This window comes from Balaenoptera borealis (genome assembly GCF_965194805.1).
Source record: "Balaenoptera borealis genome assembly, chromosome: 5".
Lineage (NCBI taxonomy): Eukaryota > Metazoa > Chordata > Mammalia > Artiodactyla > Balaenopteridae > Balaenoptera > Balaenoptera borealis.
In genome coordinates, this window is record NC_138862.1 from 59607741 (window position 1) to 59628790 (window position 21050).

General features: G+C 36.3%; 1 protein-coding gene across 3 annotated transcripts in view; it reads right to left on the bottom strand.

Moving 5' to 3' along the window:
- CD200R1 (CD200 receptor 1) overlaps positions 1 to 20890 on the bottom strand; it is a 39738-nt gene extending 18848 nt beyond the window's left edge. For all 3 annotated transcript variants that reach the window (XM_082394755.1, XM_082394756.1, XM_082394754.1), the window contains exon 1: positions 15436 to 20890. In XM_082394755.1, the coding sequence (XP_082250881.1) occupies positions 15436 to 15502 (67 nt within the window). In that variant the 5' untranslated portion in view covers positions 15503 to 20890. The remainder of the gene's footprint in view (positions 1 to 15435) is intronic.
- Between the last annotated feature and the right edge of the window lie 160 nt (positions 20891 to 21050).

Sequence of the window (21050 nt, forward strand, 5' to 3'; positions counted from 1 at the left end):
TTATATGGGAGTGCAAACCTACAATAGCCAAAGCAACAGTTAATAAATGAATAAGACTGGGAGACTCATATTACCTAATTTCAAGCTTTACTCTGAAGCTGCACTGATCAAGGCAGTCTGGCATTGGCTAAAGGATAGGCACATACTTCAATAGAGCGGAATAGAGAGTCCGAAAATAGACTCACACATTTGTGGTCTATTGATTATCACCAAAAATGTTAAGGCAATTTAAAAGGAAAAGAAAAGTCTCTTTTACAACTGATGGTGGAACAACTAGATATCCGTATGTAAGACGAAAAAAAGAACTTTAACCACTACTTAATACCATACACAAAAAATTACCTTAAATTTGATTATTGACTTAAATGTACAAAGCTGAGACTGTAATACTTCTAGAAGAAAACATAGGAGATAATCTCTGTGACTTTGGCATATACAAAGATTTCTTATAATACATAATAACAAACCATGAAATAAAATTTGATAAACTGGACATTATCAAAATTTAAAACTTTTGCTCTTTGAAAAAGAACATTAAGAAAATGAAAAGGGAAACCACAGATTAGGAGAAAGTATAATACATGTATTTAACAAAAGACTGCTATGTAGAATATGTGAAGAACTTTTACAATTCAGTAATTTTAAAAATCAATATTAAAAAACAGGCAAATGACTTGGACAGACACTTCACCAATAAGATATTCAAATTGCCAATAAATACACAAAAAGATGTTCAACATTAGTAATCGTAGAGGAAATACAGATTTAAATCACAGTGAGATAATGATTACACACCTGTAAGTATGGCTAAAGTTAAAAAGACTGATAATATATATTGGCAAGAATGTGAAGCAATTGGAACTCTCACACATTATAAATGGGAATGTAAAAAAGTATAACTACACTAGAAAATTTCTGGCAGTTTTTCAAAAGTCAAACATATGCCCACATATAACCTCACCATTCCAATCCTAAGTATTTACCCAGGAGAAATAAAAACATATGTCCACACAAAGACTTGTGCATGAATGTTCATAGCAGCTTTATTCACAAATAACCAGAAGCTAGAAACAACCCAAATGCCAGTCAGCAAATAGATAGATTAGTTATCCATACAATGGGATACTATTCAGCAATGAAAAGGAATACACACAACATTGAATCTCAAAATCATTCCCTTGAGTGAAATAAGGCAGACACAAAAGAGTACACTACACACTACACAAAAGAGTACTACTAATGTAAAATGCTAACTAATTTATGGTGACAAACGGCAGATCAGTGGTTGCCTGAAGATATGGGAATGAAGACAAGGATGGACTACCAATATACATGGAGGAATATTTTGGGAATGATGGAAATGTTTTGTATCTTGTTTGCGATGATGATCAAAGGTATATACAACTGTCAAACCTCATCAAAATGTACCTTTTAAATGGACGCAGTTAATTGTACATAAATTATCCCTAGATTTAATTAAAAATAATATCAGAAACATCAGGTTGTAACACACATAATATTAGAACATGCATCTACACAAATAAACATAGAAGAAAATACAAATGAAAAACGCTTGGTGCTGAAAATAATGTCTAAAAAAACCCTTTTCCATCTAAGTCAAAATCATCAGTAGAAGTAAGATGTTTTGTGATTTGACTACTAATGAAACCTCTTAGTCACTTTGAGCACTCGCTTTGAGTTTTCTTTCCCAAATCGTCCTTGTCATATGCCTGAGCAAGCATATACCACCCACACAATAGACACTGTATAGGCATTGACTGTGCAAACCTATACTCCAAAGGCTTCCTCCAGTGAGTGAAAAAGGCTCTCAGAAACAGCGCATGGTTTTCTTGTGCTACTTAACAGTTTTTATCTATTGTAAAATCCTGTGCTCTGCTGGGCTCTACTGACTAAAAAAGTTAGATAGGCATTTCTGATAATTTCACCATTCTCAATAAAAACCTCTGATTCAGTAACTGTTATTAACCAAAATAGAACATGGATTATGCCATACTTAAATAGTCAGTATAGTCAGTATAATTTCTAATGTATGAAGATGGAAAACAAAAAATTAAAGATTTTTCTGCCCTTTCATTCATTGGCAAGGTTTTGGGAGAATACAAACAAGCAGTAAGGAGTCTGATCAAATGAATTTTAAGCTAAAAGAATTCTAAAATTGAAGCAAAACTGTAGCTTAAAGTATCTGGCTATGCTCTAATAAAATGACCATATAGCTGTAAAAGAGAATAATGTAGAATAGCTTTATTTTTACATGTCTTCTGATATTTCTCTCCAAAACTTGAGGCTTCTATGCTAGTATTGAACTAATTAGGAATCATTCTTATTGCTTATTATGGTCTTTGCATCTTGTCATCTTTATTGTTATTTAACATTTAATGAACTTACTATCAACTCTTTAAAAGAAGGAACATAGAATACATTGAAATATATTGGATATATTTCAATACACTGAAATCTGTGGGAATATTCTGATATTTTACACAAGGAAAATATTTGGTGTTTCAAGCTTTCAAACTTCAAAACTCTGCAAGTTATAATAAATACAGAACTGGATGATTTTGGATTAAGCAATGGCAGGAAAATATGAGAGATATGAGTTTTACTTCTTACTCTGCTTCTTCCCTGAATCATTATAAATAATTAAATGAATTTATTTACTCTAGTTCTCTCCTCTGCAAAACACAGACTGTCATCCTTACTTAATAAGTAAGGAATAACTAGTGAAAGGTATCCAACGAACATTACAAACTGAGGTTTTAAACCCAGTAAAAAGGAAACCGTACATCTCTCCTAAAGATTCAAGTTTCATTTAAAATAAGTGCAACTCTGAGACTGAGATCTTAATCACACAAAGAAAATTAAAATTACATTGCCAGAAGAACTTTATTTAGCTATACTGAGCACATAACTTTTTCTAATCACCAGTATGGTGAAGTAAATACAGTATAGAAAACTTTACTATAACTTTTTGGCTCCAGAAAGCTTAAAATATCAACCTTAACATTTTAGTTTGTATGTTTGTATTGTGTTTTATAAAACTGCATATTGTGGATATAGGTTAGAGATAAAAGTATTATTTCCCAACAGTTTTTAGAGTTATGAATGGATTCAAGCAAGAAGAGACATTGAATTGTTTTCTTTAGAGGTCCTGAAAATAAGATGAATTGTCATCCGAATAGTCTAATTCTATTTCTGCCTCTAATGCGATGATTTTCATGTTGGGAACTAGTGGAAGTCCATGATAATTGGCCAGAAAATCCATAAACTTTGTAACTTTGGGGGAAGGGATCCTAATTTACAACTTTTTTTCTGATATATAATTTAAAAGTACTCCCACCCCTGTAAGAATAATTGAAAGCATAGCCAATTTTTCCCCCAATTTTATTTTCTAAATAGGAAACAGGAATAGTTGGAATAACAGACTCATGTGATATTTTTCTCTACTAAAGCTACCTGAAAAGTAATGCACTAATTTTACGAGAAATTTTGGAAGAAAAGAAATAGGTTTTTTTCTGCCTTCTTTCACTAGCTTTCATTGAGATGGTATCTTAGTGACCACCTATCACATATATAAGAGCTTTTGGACTGGTGGAGGGAAGCTGGAAGCTGCATTAATAATATTTATTTATTCAATTACAATAGCTAAGCACTCAATAAACGCCCATTTATCATGGAGCTTTCAATCTAATGGGGACAATACACATTAACCAAATAATCAAATAATTATGTGAAATTGCAATAGCAATAAATGAAAAGTACATAAAATGTACCTTGAGTAACTTATCCTAGTACTGAGGCATGGTAGGCAGCCTCTAAGATGGCTCCTACTGTTCCCCCTTCCTGGTATTTGTGTCTTTGTAAAATCCCCTTCTCTTGAGTGTGGGCTGGATTTACTAACTCACTGCTAACAAATAGAATACAGCAGAAGTGATAGAATGTCACTGCCAAGATTAAGTTATAAACAGACTGGGGCTTCTATCCTGGTGTTTTCTCTCTCACTCACTCTTGGCTCACGGTGAGAGTATAAATATTTGTTAGGGGGTAATTTATTATGCAGTAATAGATGATTAATACATGGCCCAATGAACAAGAAGCTGATAATAAGAAAGAGAATGAGAGGAGAACATTCCAAATAAAAGTACTTTTATGTGCAGAGAACATGTATCTGGAGGGAATATACTAGATCTGAAGAAAGACCAGGGCTAAAAAAAAGATAGTTTCAGCTTTTGCTATAAATCTAGTCTCCCATAATGATTTCAGGATTTTTTCCCTGAGACAAATGTATTTTCCTATGGAAAGAGAAGAGAAAAGCAAAATAAATGTTTGCCATTTTGGCAATATAAAATGAAACATGCCTTTTAAAATTAAAACTATCTCCTTCATCTGTCTCATAGCTTAATATTTCAATTAACATGATCCTTGCCTCCAAAAAAGGAAAGAAACTGAAATGCAAAATAAGAAATTTTTTATTTTAAATCATATTTGTTATTTCTGCACCAGAATTTTTCCAGGGGAAAAAAACTATTTTGTAAACATCTGAAATTGTATGATAAAAATTATTTATATTAATGAACAGCAGCTACAAACTTAAATATAGCTAAATCTCAAACATAATACTGAGTAAATAAATGTAGTTATAAAATAATATACATAGTATGATTCCATTTATGCACAATACCAAAAAAAAAAGGCAAAATAAGTTTTATTGTTAGGGACTACATATGTACATGGTAAAATGTAAAAAAAAAACAGGGAATGATTGTACCCCAAAGAGAATGATTATCCCAAAAGATAATGGCTACCTTTAGAGCAAAGTTTGGGAGCTATAATTGAGGAAGAATTGGCAACAGTCTATGTCTTAATTTACATAGATATTCACTGTATAATTGTTCTTTAAAATGCACATATATCATACACTTTGCAATATATATTATATATGTCACTATACAAGAAAATTAAAATAAGTACAAAGAAATACAAGAATACGTACTTTTTTTAACATAATAATGTCAACAATTGATCCTGGTATCACAACATATATTTCGTGTTCTTACACTTTATGAAAGTGATTTATGTTTTAAAATACATTAATTTAGTAGCAGGCAACACCTAATTAGGTGTTCAGTAAACAAAATATTGGGTAAAAACCCAAAGTTTTAGCAGAGACAAAATAGAAAAAAAACACCAAAATTAGAGTAAGAAAATCAACTAACATTTTGGCTCTTCCATTTATTACCTCTGTAATCTTGCACAGATTACTCTCTGAACCTCAGCTGCTTTATCTACACATATGGGAATTTAGTATCTGATAACAGTGGTCATTTAAATTCGTAAGGGGAAGGATGATTATTTATACCACTGATAAATGATACTAGGAGAACTAATTAGCTATTTGGAAAAGAAATATAGATAGGACACAATGCTAATAAAAACCATATTTCTGGGAATAATTTTTGTGTGTGTGACGATAGTCACAAAGTCTGCATCATTTTATTAGGACACAGTATTAATAAAAGCCATATTGTTGGGCTAATTTTTTTGAGGCAGTTACCATCACATAGTCCAAAACTAGTTAATGAAGACAGATTTGTTCCCTAACTCATGGAAGATGTTGTACTAATGTGTATCAGTGATCACAAGGGTCAGTGTGTTCAGTGGACAGATCATGAATATATATGCATATCAAATATACAAAGATACAGACATACCTCCTTTTACTGTGCTTCACTTTACTAAGTTTTTTACAAATTGAAGTTTTGTGGCAACCCTGTGTTGTCAGATGATGGTTAACATTTTTTAGTAATAGCGTTTTTAAATTAAGGTATGTACATTGTTTTTTAGACATAATGCTATTGCATACTTAATAGACTACAGTATAGTGTAGACATAACTTTTATATGCACTGGGAAACCAAAAAGTTTGTGTGACTCACTTTATTGCAATATTCACTTTATTGTGGTGGTCTGGAACTGAACCCACAATATCTCCAAGGTATGCCTTATGTTCTAGGATATTAATTCCAGCATAGTTTTTAATTCCAAGAAAAAAAACTAGAAACAACCAAAAAGTCGATCTGTAGGGGCCAATTAAATAAGTTATAAAATAATATCTATGAAAGAGCTTTGGAAACTGCAAAATAATTATTGATACGATTTTTTTTTAATGTTTGTAAAATTCAGACACAGTATTAAGTGCTGTATATACATCATTTAGCTTAATCCTCACAGCAACCCTAGACGCTATCTCAGGGTTTTTGGGTAAAATCTCCCAATTTAAAAATATTGGCAACAAATTCAAATTTTTAAAAATATTACATGAACCAGTCAAAAGTCTCTTCAAGCCAGATCCAGCCCATGGGCTGCCAAATTGCTGTCTCTGTGGAAATTAGAGAAGAGGCCACAACCAGAGTCTTGAAAACATTTAAAATTAGGGATCTGTTGGAGGAAGTGAAGTTAGCAGAAATGATGAGGCAAAGTAGAAAGTAAATGCAGTGTCTTGAAGCCAGGGAAAGAGATTTCAAGACAGAAATAATCAAGGTCAAATCATGTATGAAAAGTCTTAAAGTAAGGACTAAGAGGCTTTATGATTTGCTAACAAGGTCATCAGAGACATTTAGGAGCTGTAAGAAAGTAGTGTTATAGTACAGTGGGAGGGGCAGAACAGACTGCAAGGGGCCAAGCAGAAGCAATTGTCAACAAATGTAGACTTGCTCTTTCAAGAAGTTTGACCTTGAAGGTATGGGAGAATGGGACAGTGGCTTTATCCTTTCATGTCAAACCTGAAAGAGAGACATGGGGCAATATCTGGAACTATGAGGACTGAGAGGGTATTTAAGAAGAGAGGAGAACATAGCATATTTGTAGACAGAAAGAGGGAGCGCTAGAAGTTACAAGAATGAAGGAGGCTAACTGGTAAAGCAGGATCCTAGAGGTAGGGGGAGGAGATGAGACAAACACAAAGTGGAGGCTTGCTTTTGAAGACTGACACTTGGTTTCTGAGAGAGAAGCATAAAGGGCAAGAGTGGTTACAGATACAAGAGACATTTTGAGGAAGTTTAGGTTGACAGACGTTTTCTGAGTATACGTACTCAGCTTCAGGTAGCTGTGCAGAGCTCTGGGGATGGTAGAATGAATAAGGCAAGGCATTAGCCCTCAGAAACCTTATCATTTGGGGAAGTTAAAGTCCACATTGGATAATGGGTAAATCTGAAGGTGAGCAGAATCTGATCTATAGCAACCTGTAGATCTGGGACAACAGGGATAGTTTGGGTAATGAAGAAAGACCTAAAACAGTGTTCTTAATCCTAGCTCCCATCAGAATAACCTGCAAAGATTTGTGAAAGTCCAGATGCCCTGAAAGGTCTGATTAAGTAGGCTTAAGATACCACCACTGTATCTTTAATATTTTAGGCCCTGTGGGTGACTCTGTCTGGCAACTAGCTTAAAATTACTGGCTTAGAACAACCTCTGGGTAACATGTAGGAGAGAGCCAAAAAAAGCAGAGAGAATGATATTTTGGAGAATAAAAACAACTAGATTTAATAATTTTGAATCTACCACTATTTACTACTTGAACATGTTTTCAAAAATTGTCAATACCACAAAAATAAATCCTATAACCAGATACTCCCATATTACGTAATAGATAAATTGTAGGGAAAGATGGCATAGTATTTCATGGTAAAGTAACAAAATAGCAAAGACAAAGAAAAGAAATCACTAAACAATTTAAAACTGCATATGCGAACACCCTGTTTGGGAAAACATCTTTACCGAATCACTGACTGTTCTCCAATGACACAGTTTGAACATACTCAGGCTCCCCCTATGTTGATAGAAAATTAACATAGGATTAGTGGTCTAAGCCCACAGCCTCAATTTCCCCCCCACCCCACTCCATCCTCTATGTCAGCAATTTGTGGCTCTTATACCCTTCGATTCAAACCACAATTTTGAAGGTCACCAGGCCCTTTACAGTCAAACTTTAGACCTTTCTTCAATGCTTCTGTTCCTGAGTTGCTTGGCGTATTTTTTTTTTTTTAATTAATTAACTTATTTATTTATTTTATTTATGGCTGTGTTGGGTCTTTGTTTCTGTGCGAGGGCTTTCTCTAGTTGTGGCAAGCGGGGGCCACTCTTCATCGCGGTGCACGGGCCTCTCACTTTCGTGGCCTCTCCCGCCACGGAGCACAGGCTCAAGACGTGCAGGCTCAGTAATTGTGGCTCACGGGCCTAGCTGCTTTGCGGCATGTGGGATCTTCCCAGACCAGGGCTCGAACCCGTGTCCCCTGCATTAGCAGGCAGACTCTCAACCACTGCACCACCAGGGAAGCCCCCTTGGCGTATTTTGATGCTATTATTTTCCTCTCCCTCTAAAACCCCTTCCTTCACCTCTACCACTACCCTGTGCTTCTCTCTATCTGTCTCCTCATTTGCAAGCCTGCCTGTCTCCTCAGGCACCTTAATAAAGGTATTGCCCCAAGTCTCGCCTGCCCCTCTTTCTCTTTATACCTTCTCTCACCATCCTTTCCCACCTCCAGAATTTGAATTGGACCTCGACACAGTTGCTTTCTCCTTGTTTTACCACTTCAGTCACAGTGTAGCTCCCTCTGCCCTCATACAGGCTGTTTGACTCTCTGGAATGTTCATCCCCTCAACCCTCCTTGCCTAGCTATTTTCTGCTCATCTTCATCTTAAACCTCACTTCCACAGGGCAGTCTTCCCTGACCCTCAGACCAGATCAGACTTACCAATTACACATTTCCATGCCACCCTATACTTCTCTTTACACATTTTATATTGTTTAATTATTTGCGATGATTTAGTTAATATCTACCTTTCTTACCAGATTCTAAGGTCCATGAGAGCAGGATCAATGTCTGTCTTATTCAAGTATCTGCAGCATGAAGCATAGTGTCTGACACATGGCAGACACCCACTTACTTATTGACTGACAGAAAAACTAGCCCACATGCTAGCCTTGACTTATTTTTCCTAAACAAAAATCTCAACCCTTAAGCTGCTATTTCTCTTCACTTGAATGCTTGCTGTTACTTCAAGTACATCACATCTAAAAAACCATAGATTCTCCCACATATGCTTGCCACATCCATTTTCCCCTCTATTTTTGGTGCTATGGAGGATTTCCAAGCTCAGCTCATCCACTAAAAAGTTGGGTTATGTCTTTAGTAATTCCTTAAACATTTCTGGGCTTTATTTGCCCATGTATAAAATGAAAGAATTTAATTTGAAGGTTTCTAAAATCCTTCCTGTCTGAAAACTCAGTACTTCTCAATAGTGTCATGCATCTCCTTTATTTCACAAATGAGGAAATTACTGTTTAAAGGGGGGGCAAGTAATTTCTTAAAGATGACATAGCTAGCGGTTAGAATTATATCTCATGACGGATCTTTAAGTCCAATACAGAGATATATAAGAATCTAGAAAACAAGGGAAAGGGGAGTGAGATTTTCTTGAGAAAAATGAAAAGCACCAAAATAGTCAAGGCATGGATGAAATTTAGAAAACAAAAAGGCATTTAATAATATAATACATTTGATCTAAATGTCCAAGACAATACAACCAACCAAATCAATATCACTTGGTAAAAACACAATGATATTAAAAAGACATAGATTTGAAGAAAGTTCTACTTTGTTTATGGACAAGTAAGCTGCCACACATAACAACCACAAATTCTGGACAAAATAGAAAAACAACTATTTGAAGCCACTGGCAAGTAGAAAAAGCAAGAAGATTCTTGAGAGGTATCAATCCTTGAAAGAAAGAAAGTTTCCCATATTTACCACTTCTAGTCCCAGGAAAGGCTGCAGTTGGCATGACACTGGACAGCTAAAACTCTAATAGAAAACCCACAGTTCTCTGAAGAACAAGAAGATAAATTTCGGAGCAGCCTTGGTCTCTTGAAATTGAGAGAGACAGAGAGCTAGAGTTCTAAATTCTGTGTATAAACTGTACCCACCTCTCTGGCTGACCCCAAGCCCCACATGGCAGGGCACACTTGAAGCCAACTAGCTAAAGGTAAAAGCACCGAGATTTAAAATACTGTCCGAGAGATGGGACTTCCCTGGTGGCCCAGTGGGTAGGGCTCTATGCTCCCAATGCAGGGGGCCCGGGTTCAATCCCTGGTCAGGGAACTAGATCCTGCATGCATGCTGCAACTAAGATTTCGCATGCCGCAGCTAAAAGTTCACATGCCACAACTAAGACCTGGTGCAGCCTACATAAATAAATACATAAATAAATTTTTTAAAAAAAATAATGAAATAAAATACTGTCTGAGAGAGTTTTTAGTTTGAGTTCCACCAAGGTAAATGTTTTCTGGGGAAAAAAAATCAACAAAGTAATATAACAGAATATAGACTCTAAGATGTAATATTCACAATCTAAACAAAATTACTCACCCTACAGAGAACCAGGGAAATGTGGCCCATTCTTAGAAGGAAAAAAAAAACATTAAAGGGAAATCAACCTCAAATTGACACAGATACTGCAATTATCAGAAAAGGACCATAAAGTAAATATTAAACTATGCTCAGTGATATAAAAGAAAATAGACTCACAATGAATGAAAAAACAAAAAATCTCAACAGAATGAAAAGAGACAAGTTACAAAATAAATGGAAACTCTAAAATTGAAAAATACAATATCTGAAATAAAATATTCAGTGGATGGCCTTAAGAGAAGTGAGAGAGGAAATTGTTAGCAAACTTAAAAATATATCAATAGAAGTTATCCAATCTGAAGAGCAGAGAGAAAAAAAATTGAAAAAAACAACCTATAATAGCTATAGGGACCTGCAATGAAGTAGCATAGAAAGTTGATAGATAAAATATTTGAAGAAAATAGTGATTAAAAATTTCCCTAAATTTGCTGTAAAGCATAAATTTACAGATTCAAGAATCTCAGTAGTCCTCAAGCAGGATAAATATGAAAATAACTATACATAGACACATTATATGTGGTGAAACTGACAATAAGGAGAAAATCTTTAAAGCGGCCAGAAAAAAAATGACTCATTATAGTCAGAGGGGCAATGTTTTGAGTCTGCCAACTTCTCATCAGAAATGGTGAAACAACATTTTTAAAGTGCTGAAAGAAAAAAAAGTCAACCAGAATTCTACATCCAGCAAAAATATGCAAGAATAAATATGCAAGAATGAAGCATATTCAGATAAAAGGAAACTAAGAGAACTCCTCACCAGCAGAACTACACTACTAGTGATGACAATAGAAATTATTTAGGTTGAAGGGAAATAACACCAGACAGAAACTCAGAAATTCAGGGAGGAATGAAGAGCCCTGGAAATGGCAGCTATGATGGAGATAGTATGTGTACCCAGAATCCTATTCGAGGAATGAGTTTCTGCTCCTGCTGCTAGGAGCACTGTCAGCAGACAGCCTTCAGTTCTCAGCATCTTCGGAAATCACCTCAGTTATCTCACGCACAGTCAGACTTTTCCCAGGGCAGCCGTTGACTAATTTGGAGGTATAAAGCCCCAGCCATTTTGATTCAATGCAGAGTCTCTCTGGAGCCACTCTAACTCTAGAGACCCCCATGAGGGGTCAGATAAGGGTCATGGTTAAGATTGCTGGTGGACTTCTCCCTCTGCTCCCTTGTCCTACTTTCCAGCTGTTTCTTCCAAGGGTCCTCGCTAATAAACATTCTCTGCTCAAAACTCAACTTTTAAAGTTTATAACTATAAAAAAAAGTAATGGTTTGATTCTTAGGAGCAATTAGCATCACACAGTCCAAAGTCATTTCATAACCACAGATCTGCTCCCTAATCCCATTTAGGAATTATCAAATGTGTGTTGATGACAACAAGGGAGAAGAGGCAAAAGTATATATTAAAAGTTACTACATTTTAATCACTGTACAGATTGATTTTTCAGATACAACATAAAACCAAATGAAAACTGAATTATCTTATTAACTAGCACCATTAACTGAAATACTCATGACTTTATTGGGAAGGAATTTATCTACTGTGGAACTCTCATTTGTTCCCATTTCCTTATTTCTATCCTCAACCTATTAGCATCCTTACATCCAACTTCTCATCTTACTCTGCAATTTCAGAAGAGTTTCTATCCTCTTATTAAAAGTGAAGCATTCCATTTATACGGCAGATTGTCTCCCTTCCCATCTTTTCTCAGATCTTACTCTCTGTTATCGAGAGGAAGAAATAATTATCACTCCTAGGACCCAAATCCAAAAATCTCTAGAGTTTATTCTATTATTTTTATCTCTTCATGTGTACTCTCTTTGTGGGATCCTCCATCCACAAATTCTGGATGTGCTATACTTCCAAGTACTCTTAGGGATTTTCATCTTATGTGTTTGCCCTCTCTATACTGAATTTAACATCTTCCTCTGCAAAGAAACTTCCCTTCTCAGCTGCCAATGTCTCTCAGTAATATCATGGGCCTTCCTAAAATGTAAACTCAAGGGTAGGAGCTCTTGCCCCTGCTTCAGAATAAAGCTTTACCAAGTGCCACTCCCACTCAGTGAGATACCGATGCCACATTTTTCTCCAAAATATTGTTTTATTATATTATTTTCCTGACTAGTGTACAGTATCCAAGTTTCTTTGTTTAGAGATCAAGGACCCCTGAAATTCAGCCTTATTTCCCGCAGTCATATAACAACCAATCTCTGATCCATGAAGCTAAGAGTTCTTTTTCTCCCTGAACAACCTTGCCTTTGATCATGCTACACATCTCCTCCTCCCACTTTCTATCTCTGCCTTTCCGCATCTATCCAAACCTTTCAAGACCCATCTCTTCCATAAAGGCTTCAATAAGTCCAACCCACCATAATTTCTCCTATCTTTGGATTTTTACTAGATTCATACACAATTTCAAGACTGACTGAAAATGTTCTCCGTTTGTTTCATCTTAGCTTGATCTCTCTAATTTAGATTGCTAACAATTTTTAGGCCCTATTCCCACACACACACACACACACACACAGACACACACACACAGACACACACTCTATATACAAGACTATATAAAGACTTTTGGTTCATTTATTAATTGTTTAAGCATGGATGTTTAGAGGAAACCACACCTAAAAATTACTATAATGTGTAAATTCACAGCTATCACAAATTAGAAAAGGAAGAGAAGACTGAAATTAATGAGGACAAACACCTTCTTTTTCTCAATTGCTTTTAATCTCTTTTTCGGTTTTTTGCAAACCGCTGAAGCTACCAAACAGCCCTGCCTCGATTTTTATCATCTCCTCTTCTTGTCACTGCCTGCCCCCTACTGGGAGATAATAACAAATGGTCAAAATTAGCCCAAGAAGAAAAAAGGTGGAGGATTCCTTTTCAGTAACTCATAATCTCAATATCTGTGACTTTTATAAATGATAGAATCTTTTATAAAAGATTTTAATGGGGACATCAAAATATAATTTGAACACAAGAAAAAATCTAGAAGACAATAGAATAAAATAAAAAAGAAGAAGTGGTGTGGGGTAAAGGGAGTTTGAGGGAAGGGGACCGGACACAGGGTTGGAGAGCTTTACTCTGCAGTGGATGATTAGCATTGTTTTTATTTTTCCCTCTCAGGTATTTTCTTAATAAATCTTGTCTATCAACTACCACACTGCTTGAATTTATAAACAAATAAGTAAAACAAAAAAGTAAGTGGATTTTTAAAAATAGTATGTTGTTTACAGTGAAGTCATTAGCTCTCTTTCTCCTTTGTGAGTTTGTCTTGTATAATAAAGTGAGTTATTTCTGTTTGGCAGCATTAATAACAAAGAAGTATTAGTGATAAAGATATAAACTCATGCCCCAAGTGCTTTGCATATCATTATTCTGAATTATTTCATGGTGAATTTATCATGCCAAATCACTGCATATAAAGTAATTTGCTTTTCCATATCTTTATCCTAAACGTTCTGATAACATTATAATTATAGAAGCACAGACTTCAGAGATTCGATATTTGTAGTATCGCCTAGTTGTGGTTAGAAACAGTTTTAAAATCCAAACCTTTAAAGCATTAAATTCAAAATTATTGATTATGTTTTAATCCTGATCTTTTTTCTTTTACCCAAAAGTCATAGTGCAACTTGACATAAATAGCTCATTGCCTAGCTGACATTCCCTGCCAAGTTGGGTCCTGCACAGGTTTCTTTAAAAACTGTCTACAACAAGACCTCAACTATTGAAAGATTCAGATCACTTGATTTTTTTTTTTTAAGTGAGTAAATACTCCATTCAGTTTATAACTAAGTATTGGCTTAGTGGCACTTGTTAGTGAAAAGCATAATGGCTAAGTATTGAGGAAAACTGCCCATTCAAATGTTTAGTGATACTTACAGATGTATATTATTACTGGGTATGACTGCCATATACTAGTAATGTAACCTTGGACAAATCATTTCACCTCTCTATGCCCCAGTTTCTACCTTTGTAAGATGGAGAAATGTCTTCTATGCCTGCTTCACTGGGTTGCTGTGCAGATCAGAGGAGAAAAAGTATGTGAAAATGCTCCATAGAAAAGTACAGTACTACAGTATAGTTACTTTACGTGTGCTCACCAGTAAGATTAACATGCAGAAAAACAGATGTTTTGCTGGAAGATAGACAGTATTTTAAAGTCATTTATATGAGAAAAAATACTTTTCTTCCTTCAATTACCAAACTATAAAATTTAAAACCAAATGTTTCCTTGCAGCTGCTTCCATCTACTAAAAGTGAAACCTGAAAACTCCCTCCCACTCCTACCAACCCTCTATAGTGAAACCAGGACAGCCCCGCAATAGCCCCAAGTTCTCCACAACTCCTGCAGGAACCTAGATGTTGAAGAACATGTCTTCTAACCCAGAAACTGTCTCTGACAGCCCACACATGTTAAAGATAAATACAGACCTACATCACAGATGCACCACCAAACTCCTGAACGTATTATATTTTTAAAAGTGCCTGGTCATCAAAAGTGACAAGAAAGCAATAAACTTTCCTAATTTATACTGTTAACAATATGGACATAAATAGGTTGGGATTATTATTTAAGTTTTTTAAGAGGGGGAGACGAAAATAGCTCCACTTTTTTCAGGTGACTTGAATTGCTACTAGAAATTAATTCTGTCTCGTTCAAAAAAGGGGGAGGGGGAATAAGGAAATGGGCAGTGGGGCAAATTATAGAGATATGTATAGTGTAGTAGGACACAAAATAAAATAAGTAAGGCAAAGTGGAAAATAAGAATAATAAAGTGAAGTAAATTTAGAAGGAAACCCCGTCCCCCATATCTCAGATTGCATTTATCGTGCTCTGCTCCATAAGAAAGGCAAAGAAAGCTCAGGAAAAGCTTAGACCAGGTTTCTCACCAGTCATTCTCCTGTCACCCTCCCAAAGTGAATTCAAACCCACCTGCAACTAAGAAGAGAGTCAAAATCAGTAGTAGCTGAAGATCTGAAGTTATCCAAGTGCAGAGCATTTCTGTTTTCTTATTTTCTGCCCTTCACTCAGCACTGTTCCTCCACACAGGTGTAAAAGGAGCTATGGACATGGTGAGGCTCTCTTTGGTCCACTTCTCCGTGTTGGATCCTCTTAGCCCGTTAGCAGTACGACACTTCTTTCCTCCTAGCCCCTTCCTTCAACTCTATGTGTTTCAGCCTGATTAGTAACTTGGAACAGAAGAAACTTCTCTGGAACTTGACACAGCAATAGATTTCCTGTATGAAGCACTGAAGCAAAGACGGAGGAAGTGGATTGATTGAGTTATCTTTCAGCTCATTGGTCCTCTTCTCACTTCTGCTGTATACAGATAAACTTTACAGTAAGGCATTGAATGTGCCCAAGATAAACTGATTTGTCTAAATTTGGTTTAAAAAGCAAAATAGGATATTTCTCTATATTTGACCCATCCTGTAAATTTCCCAGTCATCATAACTTTTAGCAGTTATCTCCAGTTTGAAGAGGTGTATAGCCTCAGTAATCAAGTTTAGAATAAAAGATTTTCCCTTGAAAATTCTTATGTGATTACTGTCTATAATGGGAGTCACATACAACTCTAGAAGCATCATAAGTGTATTACTTTCCTATTACTACTGTAATAAATTACCACAAACTGAGTGGCTTAAAACAGCACAAATTAATTATCTTACCATTCTAGAGGTCTGAAGTCTAAAATAGATCTTATAGAGCTAATATAAAGGTGTTGGCAGGCCTGTGTTCTTTCTGGACACATGGAGAGAATCTATTTTTTGCCTTTTCCAGCTTCTAGGGGTCACTTGAATTCTGTGTCTCATTCCCACCCCGGTTCCTTTGTTATATCTTCTCTGGTGGTAACTCTCCTGCCTCCCTCTTATAGAGACCTTTGTGATTACATTGGACCACCCAGGTAATCCAGGATCATATCCGCATTTCAAAATCCTTAACTTAATCACATCTGCAAAGTCTCTTTTCCTGTGTAAGGCTACACATTTACAAGGGGTTAGGACACGGACATCTTTGGGGGGAGCATAATACTGTCTATCACAATTCAGTACTTATTCCCATTCACTTTCATGTTGGAAGAGCTAGAATGATCATTTGAACCAAATTACAAATGAATACTCATCTTTAGTTGCCACACGTCTGGAATTTAGAGTTACAAAAAAAAAAAAAAAAACAAACACCTGCCTTAATGTGACTATTCATAGGTATTTAGATTATGTTTGGGAGGAAAAAACTCCTCTATGTGCTAAGAGTTTCCTACCCCAAGGCAAAACTCCCCAGGAAGGGGAAGAAAACATTGCAAACAGGAAAAAAATTAAATAACATGCATTTTTTTTCTTTAAGCTAGCAGTTCCATCTTGCCTCTTGCCAAAGAGTAAACTATATATATTTCCCCTCTTCCCCTTCTCAAGCTCTCCTTCCAGTGAGTCAATTTAAGACAGTGAAATCAGGTGCTTGAGGGCATGGAATACTTAAAAAGACCATGGGTTGAGTCTCTGCTGGACGATTACTAATCTGATGATACTAGGCAAGTTTCTTAATTGAGTCTATGACCTAATTTTTCCACTTAATATTATATTGATATGAGCATTTTCTCATGTCATCAAAAATTCTTGATGATCATTTATGTTAATGACTGTTCAATGACACAGCCAAAACTAAAGCACAGAAGGGTTACATGATCTGCCTGAGGTCCCAAAGTGACTTGGTGACAAAGCTGGGAGTAAAACTCACATTTCAAGTTCACTAGCCCTCTGTTCTTTCCAGTTAACTCCTCTGGTTTGAAATTTCAGGCAACAACTTTAAATAGACACACTCCTATGCCCTCATCTCAGGTCCAACCACAATGTACAATCAGCATTTTAAGAGTCAAGTGCGCGGTGTGAAAAACCATAGAATTCTCAAAGTAGATTTGGCGGGATGAGACCTTCTCTTCACACTCTTACATCCCCTCCATCCCAAAACCCCATCCCCCCAACCTCCCAACTCCCACCTTGACCTCTTATGCAGAACAAGTATTTAGAAAAACAATAAAGAGACCAAGAGTTTGTCATCATAACCATCCACCAAACATAAGCCGTGAAAGTCAACAGAATGAGAGAAAAATGTGCTTGTCTTGTATATGCAGGTCTCTGAAAAATCTCAAGGATTCTCCTTAGGTGTGCTCCTTGGGTCCCAAAAAGCAGAGCAAAAGATGGAAACAAGATCAAGAGAAAGGTACCCCTCAAACCAGAAACTCAAAACCTTTTACTCCACCAGTCTTCCAACTCCTCTTCAGTACTGCCAATTACGAATCAGTGCCCACAGAGGCAAACAGAACAATGTTATGCAGGTTAATGTTGTAGTAGCCAAGACAAAAAGGCCTAGTAAGCTTTAATAAGTTAGAGCTGCTTTAAGACATAATGCCCCCGAATTTGCACTGTTGATTTACTAAAAAAAAAAAAAAAAAAAAGATTCATCTGCCTATAAATGCTTTTGAAGTAAACTTCTTCCAGTCAGGTGTATCTCTTTGTCTCGTGTCACAGTCATGCTTAGCCACAACTGAAACCAGTCAAGAAGATGTTGTCATCTTGCCCTTGGGACCCCTCCCCATTATATAAAGGCTTTGCATGGACCTTGAATATTTACTGCACAGACTCTAATGGCCTTTTATTTCTGACCCCTTGTTCTCCATTGCCTGCTCTTTCACCTCTTGGATTTGAGTCTTGACTGCCTATAACTGAAGTACCTGCCTGCTCCTCCTTCTTTAGCTGAATTTTCTGGATGTGTATCCTTGCGGTAATGGGCCAGTGCCTACTTGCCTTGTCATTTTTGCTCTCTTTGAACATTCTGGCTTAGATATGTGGCCTGACTTACCCTTCCATTTGCATATGCATACACACGCGCACACACAAACTCACATGCACACTACTAAACACTTAATCCCAAGTCCCTCAGTTTACCCTGTCCTACTGCCACCCAGTTGCTAATGTAACTATTTCATGGAAGTGAAAGAACAATGTCCAACAATGTGAAGAATTTCAAAGAATTCGAACTCTACAATGCGCCACTCTTTATTTTATTTCCTCCCTGCCCTCATGGTACAATGGTTAGAGATCTAAGGCTAATGAATTACCACAGAGCCACTATAATTCAATCTATGATTGCATAAAATGGCTGGTCTCCTAGCCATTTCCTATTTCCCTATTCTCTAATTCACTTTTCTGCAATCTTCCCTGACCCAAGCTCTGAAGACCCATCTGAAGTCCTGGATCTTCTGCCATGCACAATCATTAAATGTACTGATGAGTAACTTTAAAAAGCCTCACAGGGCTTCCCTGGTGGCGCAGTGGTTGAGAATCTGCCTCCTAATGCAGGGGACACGGGTTCGAGCCCTGGTCTGGGAAGATCCCACATGCCGCGGAGCAACTAGTCCCGTGAGCCACAACTACTGAGCCTGCGCGTGTGGAGCCTGTGCTCCGCAACAAGAGAGGCCGCGACAGTGAGAGGCCCGCGCACCGCGATGAAGAGTGGCCCCCGCTCGCCGCAACTAGAGAAAGCCCTCGCACAGAAACGAAGACCCAACGCAGCCAAAAATAAATAAGTAAAAAATTTTTTAAAAGCCTCACAAAATGTATATTTCTATTTTTTACATTCTACTATGTCATTGATATTTACCTTGAAAATTTTCACTTTGAATATAAGCTATACCTCCATAATTCTCCTTTAAAAGTTAGAAGATAGATAAGAGCTAATCATTATTTTTCAATATAAGTTCATAAATTGTACAAAAAGAAAATTTAGAAATAAATATTGGAAAATAAAATGTATGCAATATCAAATAAACAAGTAAAACCAGAACAGAGAAATTAGTAACCACATTTTATATATTTATATTTTGTTAAAATATCAATCCTAGACCTCACTGGTTGTGTCCATAGTAAATAGTTAAGATCCTGTTCTACGCATTTTATAAATATGGCCTCATTTAACCCTCTCAACCCTATGAAGTAAAAACATTATTATCCCCATTTTACAGTTTACTAAAATCAGAGATGTTAAGTAAATTGTCCAGTCATACAGCTAATAAGTGATGGAGATAGGATTCAAGCCCAAGAAATCTCACTCCAAATCTGTCTATTAATTATGTGGCAAATTACTTTACTACCTATTTTTTAACTCTGTCTTGACTCTAATACATCTCCCACACTTATCACCCTTCCTAAATCTATTCATCTATTCACTCATTCTTTCTTCCATTTGGGCACTCTTACAACTTAATAGTTTGTTTTGAAGAGAGAGAGAGAGAGATACATGGACGTATGGATGGAGGGAGAGAGGGAGAGACAGAGACGGAGAGACAGAGAGACAGAGACAGAGAGAGAGGGAGAAACTCTGTGCTCTGCTTCTAATCACTATTTGCAGTAAGATCACTCTCTGCTGCCCCCTGGGGATAATTTGGTAAAACCAAAGCTAATGTTTTTACAAACAAATTTGTTAGCAAATTCAGTAACAGCTACACTTTGAGATTTTGATTACAAAGTATGTTAACATTCTAACATGTTACTCCACTTCCCAAAGAGAACTTGGATATGGGGGAGTGGCAGGAGTGCTGGCCAGAGCAACATCCCTTTTCTGTGGCATTAGAAAGGGGAGGGACAGCTGGGGACCTACCCAACCCATTTCCCCCTCCTTCCAAACTCCTGACCAGCCCCTCAATCAGTGTTTGAGCCTCCTAATTCTCCTTACGCACCCCTTGGTGAATCTTGGTGACGATTTTGGCAACTTCGGGTAAAACTGGCAATTCTCAGAGAAGAAAAAAAAAAAAACACTTCAGAGGAAGTTATGTTATTTTCATCTATGAGTGACAACTGGGAAGGGGAAGTCCAGAAGAATACAGAAATGAATTGAAAAGAATGAAAAGCCAAGTCATATACCTTGGTTAAAACCAATATCCAGGCAAAGTATTCTGAAAAGAGACACATAGTATCTAATTTCCAAAACGCCCTAATTACTAGAGTCAAGAAGGAGCAGGAACTTTTAAAAATAAATTTTCCAGACTGAGCTAAATGGGATCACCTTAAAAGTTTTAGACAGTATTAAATTAATAAATTATTTCTGTGCAACTTTCTGGTAAAAGAATATGAAACATGAAAATTATATCATTCATAGAAGCTGGTATCTCTCTACAATTTCATTCAATTTTCAATGGAATTTTTTCAGGGAAATGACAAATGTTCTGTTGACCATGGTTTTATTATATCAGTGGCTTAAAATTTATATTCCCAAACTACATATTTGACCATACTGTCTAACTTTTATGACATCGTATAATGTTTTCAATGATTAACCAGAATGTAGTTTAAGTTGGTTAAACTCTCATTAAATTTGGAAGTTTAAGAATGTTAACAATTTTTTTCCTAGTTTTCAGAGTAGCTGTTAAGACCATGGTCCCTAAAGTTGAACTTCCTGGGTTCAAACTTCAGTTTTGCTGCTTAGTTTTTGATTACTGCATTTTTTTTTCTGTTCTAGAATGTCTATTTGATTCTTTTTTTCAAATCTGCTGT